Source organism: Halichoerus grypus, chromosome 5 (genome assembly GCF_964656455.1).
Source record: "Halichoerus grypus chromosome 5, mHalGry1.hap1.1, whole genome shotgun sequence".
NCBI classification, from domain to species: Eukaryota; Metazoa; Chordata; class Mammalia; order Carnivora; family Phocidae; genus Halichoerus; species Halichoerus grypus.
Genome location: NC_135716.1, coordinates 118,071,260 through 118,080,387, shown reverse-complemented (window position 1 = coordinate 118,080,387; position 9,128 = coordinate 118,071,260). Strand labels below are relative to the sequence as shown.

The 9,128-nt window shown below is 40.1% G+C and overlaps 1 protein-coding gene across 4 annotated transcripts in view; it reads right to left on the bottom strand.

The window, feature by feature from the left end:
• Positions 1-2,301: 2,301 nt before the first annotated feature.
• The window catches only part of MCOLN3 (mucolipin TRP cation channel 3), a 28,363-nt gene continuing 21,536 nt past the window's right edge, over positions 2,302-9,128 (bottom strand). For 2 of the 4 annotated variants that reach the window (XM_078072814.1, XM_078072812.1), the window contains exons 8-13: positions 8,193-8,305; positions 7,960-8,109; positions 6,338-6,469; positions 6,136-6,258; positions 5,116-5,322; positions 2,302-3,490 (exon numbers count right to left, since the gene is read on the bottom strand). In XM_078072814.1, the coding sequence (XP_077928940.1) occupies positions 3,356-3,490; positions 5,116-5,322; positions 6,136-6,258; positions 6,338-6,469; positions 7,960-8,109; positions 8,193-8,305 (860 nt within the window). In that variant the 3' untranslated portion in view covers positions 2,302-3,355. The remainder of the gene's footprint in view (positions 3,491-5,115; positions 5,323-6,135; positions 6,259-6,337; positions 6,470-7,959; positions 8,110-8,192; positions 8,306-9,128) is intronic. The other 2 variants (XM_078072813.1, XM_078072815.1) reach the window with 2 other exon arrangements.

Sequence of the window (9,128 nt, the reverse complement as noted above, 5' to 3'; positions counted from 1 at the left end):
TTCGGCAGCACGTATGCTAAAGAGAACCGGGCGGTGGAGCGCCGCTGCGGCCCGCGCGCCCTCCACACTGCCCCCCGGCGGCGGGGCGCGCACTCCCTGCCCTCCGAGGCTCCTGCCTTCCTTTGCTCCGGGTTTCTACACCATTCATCACTGTAGAAATAGTCATTTCTATTTTGATGCGTTCGGGACACACTCAGTGCCAAGCCGAGGGCTGGGTACTGTGGACACCGGGATAAGAAAGAGATGGCCCTGTCTTCTAGGACTTTACGTAAACTGGCAAGTTCATTCGGATAAGTCCATTCATTGGACCGTGTATGTATTCCCAAGTGTACGATCACAAAACTCTGACAAGGCTCATGTTTCGGAGATGTTAAGAGCTACGCGCGCAAGAGGAAAAGAGAAACGAATCGCCTTGCGCTCGCGTGGGCAAGCTGGAGCGGACCCCCTGCGCAGGGAGCGCGTGTCCGCGTGACCGTGGGCGGGACGGAGGGGTGGCGCAGACTTGCAGGACCCCAGCGGCGCGATGGGTAAGCCCGCGCTCCCGCTTGCTGCTGCCGCGGCTCTTCCCTCCCAGAACACGAAACGGAGGGCAAGCGGCCTGCTGGAAACCAGGCATGAATCTTAGAGATGAGGGTCTCGGGCACATGCCCCAATGTCATGTTCAGCTGCGGGTGATGTTGACTTGGCAGTTTAGACCCGGCCGACAGCCTCTTTTCCAGGGAGCCCTATTCCTTCTTTCCCGGTGGTAGCGGCAGCAGCGAAGTGCTGAGTTCCAGGCGATCTGGATCAGCAAGTGTTTAAAAGGTTTCTGGGGTTAGCTAGGGCAAAGACTATTCTGCCAGGTAATTATTTTAATATGCGTCTGCAGGTAGACGTAATTGGACAGAATGATGTAAATAGATACACATAATTGACCCTCTTTTGAAAGTCACTTTTAAGGCAAAAATGCCTTATTTTAGAGTCCCTTTCATCAGAGGTGCCCACTGGGTGCAGACAGGCTTGGAAGATCCCGTTTGCGTAGTACCGTCCCCACAGGTGGGCGCAAGGGTGGTTTGGTTAGGTTCCTTTTTAGAAGAGGAGAGGAAACGGTACAGTCTTGTTCTTGTGGAGAGGATGTGGACTCCGCGAAAAAGACAGACTGTGGCTTGACTGGAAAGTGTTGGAGGAAGTATATGGAAAGTAAGACATAGTATGCTTATAGATATTGTGTAAATATGTACACATATATTACATATCATATATATAGTATATGTATACACACAGTTTTTACACTAAGGAATTTTCAATCCTCTTTAATTCAAAGAAAAACCACCACGAAGAACTACCTTATTAACCTCAAAATGCTAGGACTCCACTAGGGACAACAATCCCTTTAGAAGGGGACTGTAAACTGGGATAACTTCCTTTTGTATCAGCCAACTACTCATTATGGGTGTTTTCTAAAACTTCAGTATTTTTACTGAATAACTCATGAGTTATTCTACTGAATAACTTATGAGTGGGTAGTTAAAAAGAAAAGTCATTGTTAACAGTGCATTTATTAAGAACATTTACCATCTGCAAGGGCTGTGTGCTTCAAGGGGCCAGGAGTAACCCTGAGTGCCCACTAGGTATGAAGCCTGATTTACATGTTATCTCATTGAACACTCAGCACTCTGTGTACTGTCATCTCCTTTTGAAATTAAGAAAATGGGTTCAGAGAGGTTTAAGTTACTGCCCTGAGGTCATCCACACAATTTGTAGTAGGTCCAAGATTTCTCTTCAGGTCTTTATTCTCACCACACTGCTACACTGACAGAGACATAATTAACAGTTACTGCCCTTGAATTGTTTTCCTGATCTGGAGAAGTTTCCTTAGTTTCACAAAGTGGAGAAGAGATATATGTACATAAATAGCTGTAATTGGTGATATATACATTATTGATAGGTAAAAAGGTATTGTTTTTAATTTTTATAAAGGTATTATTTTAAAAATAAACAGTAAGTAAATTCTTATCAAACACTGTAGAGGGAGAAATAGTTGCAATGGGGAACTCCAAGTATCTCAAATTTCAATGTGCAAATGAAACACCAGGGAATCCAGAGACTTAGATTTTCCATTTTTTAAAAGCCATAAGTTCTGCAAGAATAGCTTATACTCATTGTAAAACCTCACATTTCAACACCTGGAGTGTTATTGGGATTGTCAGTATGTTAAATAGTAAGACTTCAGAGTCTCAAGGCTATATTCATTTAACCCTTAAAACAAAATTACAAATTAACAAATAGGTTTCCTTTACAAAAAAAAAAAAAAAAAAGAGCTGCTTTGAGAAAACCTTTATTGCACATCATTGAATTCATTTCTACTTGAATAAATAACACTCAAAACAAAGATACACATTGTAAAAATCCCTGAAATTCCAATCAGCAGTATCCAAGGAGTGGAGGCTTTGTTTCTGTGTCTATTTAAGGCATACATTTCCCACTTATTTTTACGTTTTAAGCATAATTGTTTTTCAAAATATGTTTAATGTGAGTTTTAGAACCTCTCCCCCTGAAACCTGAAACCACAGTTCTTGACCCTAAAACACTCTCTTCCATGAGACTGAATGTGCCTGTGAAGGGCAGAGTACATCACACAGTTTGCGCAAGGCCATGCAAGCACTAAACTAATCTTTGCAGGATTGAATATGCATTTGGTATGCACTTTAATTTCTATATATGTATAGGATACTCTTTCAACTATGTACTTTAACACTGATGGAGAGAAAACTTATACATGAATAATAAAAAAACCTGATTCTTTCCAGAACTAAAAGCAGCAACATATAACAGTTGTCCTTCAGAACCAAAATTTAGACTGTTAGCTGGTGACAGTTGTCTCTTTCTTATTCTGCCCTTTAAGAGAAGATTTTAAAATGCAATGATTATTGATATACAGCAACCACAAACCCTCTCTCTCAGGGATGTACCCCAGAGAGTGGTTAAGACCAGGGTTAGTGAGTTGTGTTAAGTCAGACCAGGCGTTATTCTCCACTGATGATACAATCAGCCCAGTCAGAAGAGCTGGAAGCTAAGAGCTAAAGAGGGGGATGGAGAACACATTCTAAAGCTATGGCAAAATAAACAAGAAATAACAAGAATTCAATAGCTTCTCTCATCAAAGTTAGTTTAAAATAAATAAACCCAACATAAAGCTGCAAAAGACATTAAATACTGCTTTTAAAAATATAAATAGTTCTTGATGAATTACAGCTATCAGTTTGCTCAAAGTAATAGTCTTTAAACATATGACACCTGATCTTAAAATATCCATATAGTTTCCCAACTCAGCTACACATTATATTTCCCTCCAGGGCACAGATTAGCCTGATAGCTACTTTTTACAACAGCAGAATATAGATACTGGCGAGTCGTCTTTTAATCTGTATTTTCCAGAACTGGGTAGATCTTTGCATTCTGATATAAATGTACGAAGTTCAGTCTCTGGAAAGCCATCTTGTTGGTAATGCTACACAGAAGAATAAGAAGAAAAAAAAAAAGCTCTCATGAATAAGTACCTTGAAAACAGCTTTATTCCAATTTCAAAATCGATCATTTGTCCAGGGAGGGGGATCTTTCTAGAGGGATAGTTCAGTCACTTCCAAGTATTTCCAGGTAGATGTAGCCTTTAGAGCCATTCTTAAGTCTAGCTAAGGAAAAGCGAGTCTAGAATTCTGCAGTGTCCTCATAGGCTCTTTTGTGGGTCTAGTTCAACCCAAAATGGGCATGTTAAATCTGAGTCTGAGCTGTCTTTCCAGGGAGAGTCCAGCCTGCACACCCTTTTGGAGTCTCCCTTTCAGACAGACAAGTTTATTTAAGGGCCTTGTATTAACATCAGTTTTGGGTCTAAGATCTCGAGAACGTGCCCTGACCAGACAGGATCAGCCATCACTTGCCTACCTGACAGGTGCTCTGAGCTCATGGAAAGAGGTAAACATCTAAACTGTGAGTCTCAGACTTGTATCATCAAGAGTTGTCAACTCATATTACTACTCTTTGAGACCTTGGATATCACCCTTAAATAACATATAGTTCTCTGCATGCAAAGCTAAAGGCAGTGAATTTTTAGAGCACAGTGGGGAGGGATTTGGATAAGTACAACTACACTCTTTCCCAGCGGCCTTGGTGACTCTAAGCACACGTCTGCCAAGCAAGTATTGAGGATAGTAAGTTCTTGAAATCTGATTCAGTAAAAATGAAATCATGGCCCAGGCTTCATAAGCAAGTTATTCATAATTGTCAACTCATAACCCATTAACTCCTGCTAACCTTTGCTTAATCCCTGGGACTATTTGTATGACATCATGTTTCATTACCCCTTTCATACCCAGAAAGTCCCCAAGTGGAAGTGTCTATGTCAATGGTATACCTACTAGTATAAAGTTATTAGAAATTTAAATATATATGGATATTTACCCTGCCTTTCCATTATTTCAAAGGGCTCAGACTGATTTTGAAAATATCCCATGTGAGTGACAATATAAATAACAGCTTTTCAAATCATATTTCTGACATGTATAAAGCATACATGGCTAGTATTTGATATATCAATCCCTTCATTCTTCTGGAGACCACGCCTCTGGGATGGTCCCAGGCAGGGCCTTGTAAAGAGTATGGGTTCAGTCACAGCACACTCCAAACTAAGAGGTCAATTTTTCTTTATGAAAATTGGATTTTAAAAATTCCCCATAAAATTTTGAAACGCCATATGTTTTGCTCAATCAAAGCCCACTGATTTTTAGAAGTCTTTTTTTTTTTTAATTTATTTAAATAATCTCTATACCCAATGTGGGCTTGAACTCATGACCCTGAGATCAAGAGTCACATGCTTTCCTGACTGAGTCAGGATCTTTATAATTCTAATAAAAGTTTAGAAAGCTTGTTGGAAAAAGCTTACTTAGAGATAAAACTTTCAACATTCTACAAATTCTAATTCTTCATTTCTGTGTCTCAGTATCTAATATTGAAGTCTTTCTTTTCTACCCTGAAAAAACTGACATTCTATCAGTTCTCCCCTCTCTTAGGTACCATATTTTACTGCCATTCTAGAAATTCTGGAAAAATGTTGCTACTTACAGCTCTTAATGAACCTACCTTAATTGTTTCATATGTATCAGTGATCAGTGCAATGAAAAGACTTAAAATCATATATATAAAGAGGCTGATGAATGAGTAGAGGTAAATTCTGCTAAATAGCCAGACCAAGTAACTTTTTCGTTGCATTTTTGCAAACGTGGCAAACATATCATCTCCATTTATCAGAGAGAAAAGGCACTCAGAGACCACGTTCAGAGAACGGAACTGGAAAAAGAAAAGAGAAAAGTTCACGTTATTCCATGTTCCTTCCAGTGGAGATTTTGTTCATGACAGCATATTAAAAATAATGGGACCAGATATCCCAAGTTCCTCCTGCAAACTATGTAGTTAATCTGACAAAACTACAAGCATTTGCTGTGTGATATACACAACCTGTAAAACGCCTGGGAATAAGCAGCTCCTTCTCGATGCTCCCCTTAATGGGACAGCCTGAACTGAAGAAGGGGCTGGTCTCCACTCTCAGTGCTTTTCTGAGTCAAGTCTTACCGTCCCCTTTACCTACATAGAAAGAGATCCTAGAAACACTTCTGTAGAGATAGCCAAGTCCTAACCGTGCATGCTCATACTTCTCATCTTAAAGCTCATTCCACTTAGGGTCATGGCATTATAATCAAGACAATAACTCTGGTAACAGAATTTTCAAATATTTCTTCAAGTTTGTCCCCATACTATCTTTTTAATAAAGTCACACTTCCAAAAGTCTTGCCTAAATAGCTTACTCTAATATATACTGATGAGTCAAACCCACTAATCTTGACCTCACAGGTGGTTAAAAAAGAAAAAAAGATGTAATTATCTGATATATTCCACAAAAGGAGGTGAAGTAGTTGAGTGAATCAATCATTCTCTCAAGTTGGTCACACCGTGCCAGTTTATAAACATGACACTAGATATATTCTACCTTCAACATTTTCAGGCTGAGTCACAAAATGGAAGGAGCCCATTTTAAAAGGATAATGAGCCACTGGCACTATTTTAGGAGCTTAACGGTAACAGGAAAGAGTTGTTTATTGGTACCTTATCATGGTACGGGCCCAGCACGATCCATCCACAGAAGCAATAGCCTAAGTAAATCATAGCAGCACAGCAACAGAACCTGATGACATTGGGCAGCGCTGCCTGCAGGGTCAGAATAAGGAGCTGGGAAAGGAAGAGAGGCCATTAGAATCCACTCGTCCCTCAGCCAAAGCAGTGCACTAACTCAGAAAGATAGAAATACCAGCAGCGTGGAGATCCATGGAATCCTTACATTGTACTTCTGAAAGAAGCCGAGGTACCGAATGACTCCAAGCCACACAAGCATGGTGGAAGTCCCAAGAAGTATGCTACAGATATCATAACTTGTTAGACTCTAAAACAGTGTGGGGGGAAAAAACAGATTATTTAGCAGAAATTCATTTGGGCAAAAAAATATTTTGGGGGTTGATATGAATCAGGCACTATTCTAGGTGCTAAGAACAAAGAAATGAACAAAGAGACAAAATGTCCTTCCCTCATGAAGCTTGCTTTCTAGTGTGTATGGGGGGAGAGAGAACAGAAATAAATTAACAAAACCCTCAGTACTGATGGTAAGTGCTGAGGAGAAAATTCAGGGGAGGGGAGAAAGAATGGCTATCCGGGTTGCATTTTAAGTGGGGTGATCAGGAAGGTCTCACTAAGAAGGTGGTATTTGAACAAAGACCTGAGGGCAGTGAGGGAGCAAGCCAAGCAAAAATCTAGGAGAGGAGTGTTCCAGGCACAGAGACAAGCATGTGCAAAGGCCCCACAGCAGGAGGATGCCTGGCAAGATAGAGAGTCAAGCCGGAGGGAGTGAGCAATGGGGGGAGTATGGAGTCACAGAGGTAAGGGAGTAGGCAGTTTAGGGCCTCGTGGGTAATTTAACAACTTTGCATTTTAGTCTGATAGGCTAGGGAGATTGGAAAGCTCTGAACAGGAGTGATATGATCCCATTTGGGTTGCTATGGTTAAGAGCAGACTGTCAGAAGAGTGAGAAGTCTATTGCAATAATATAGGTGAAAGCTGATGGTGGCTGGGACCAGGCTGGTCATGGTGGAGGCGATGAGGTGGTTTTTGAAGGTAGACGGATAGCATTTCCTCTTGGATTAGATGGAGGGGAGAGAGGATTAGTGAAAGAGAAGAGTCAAGGATGCATCTATGGCTTTCGTCTTGAGCAACTGAGAAGAGTTGCCATTAACTGAAGTCAGAAAGGAGAAGCATGTTTGGACTGGGGAGTTCTGTTTTAGGTATGTTAAGTTTGAGAGACCAAGTAGACATCCAAATGAAAATGCGAAATCGACAGTTGGATATTTGAGACTAGAGTTCAGAGAAGAGTTCCAAGCTGGAGATACAGACTTTGAAATCATTGGCAGAGAGTTACTATTTAAAGCCACGGCACAGGGTGAGATCACCAAGACAGTGGCAGAAAAGAGCACATGTCCAAGCACTGCACCTTCAGGCATTCTCACTTTAGTCAGTTAGAGAGATAAGAAGGATCCAGCAAAGGATGTCAGAAGACCAGCTTGTGATTTAGGATGGAAACCAGGTAAGTGATAGCCCAGTGAAGAAGTGCATCAACAAAGAGGGAGTGCTTGCAGTGTTAAAATCTGCTGATAGGTCAAGATGACATCCCCAAATGATTCTGACACAGAGGCTTGTGTATCACCTTTGGAGAGCTCTGCCTGAGAGATTTCCTGAGGAGATTTAAGAAACTTACTGCTATTGATTTTAAGTTTACTCAACGCAATGTTTGAAAGAAATCGTTTACTCTGCAAATGTTCACATTCTGGAAAAATATTAGTGCAAATCTGATACTGATGATGGCATAAATAGGAAAAAAGTTACCTTCGCTTGAATTTCCATTTTCAGAATTGATCCAATAACTGTCAATACGTCACTAATAATAATCATAATGTACCATCCATTGACGAATTCCATTCGATCAGAAACAGAAACTTCCTTCTTATAATGGAGGAGGAAAAAACCAACAAATTCCTTTAGGGAAAAGAGGGGAGGCACCATGAATTTCTCTGTCGATCACAGTGTCCGTAGCATTTCTAGAAAGCAGCAAGCCCTACCTGCTGAAGCTGAAGTCCTCTAATCACAGATCGAAGGCACAGGATTAGTGAGGCCAAGCTTGTCAGAATAACAAAGGCATCAAAGATCATCATGTAGTGAGTGTTCTTCTGAACTGGAAGGAAAAAGTGTTACCTGCTTAACTGCTGCATTGCATACCACGGGATAGATGTATAAGATTTATAAGGACACTCTGATTGTAATCTGTCCTCTCTGTGCACAGGTGCAAGTGATTTAGGCGAATGAATATCTAGAGATGGAACTGTTGGGGTAAGGTATATACATAGTTCTAAAAAGAAATCCTAAGAAATTGCCCTCCAAAAAGATCACGCCAGTTTACATACCTACACATACCTCCACATCTTCTCCAACATTGGAAATTAATAATCTTTTATTTTTGCCAATCAAAAGAGCAAATCTTATTCTCAGTGATTTGAAATGCCATCTTTATCAGTTGCCAAATTAACTGTATGTATTCAAGAACCATCTCTTACCCTTTTGATGTTTGAGTGTATTTTAATGCCTAAGGCAAACACTTCTCATTACTCTTTTTTGGAATTTTTGTTGGCTATTCTTGCTTGTTTATTTTTCCATATATTCTTTAGAGTCAGACTGTTAAATTCCAGTAAAAATCCTACTGGTAATTTTTTTGGGGGGGGATTTATAATTTAAATTAAAATTTATAAATTAAATTTATAAATTAATTTAGGGAGAATTGGAATATATGTAATGTAGAATCTCTTGTCCAAAAGAATATGATGTGCCTTTCCACTGATTCAGGTCTTTTTGCATCCTTCAGAAGCATTTTCAAATTTTATCTGAACCCATTACACTGCTTTTTAGAATAATTTAGAGTATTCAGACATTCTTTCTGCAAAGACAACAGAGAGAAAAGGCCCTGGTAAGTGTCCTTCACATGAGTATTTAAGAAAGTTAAA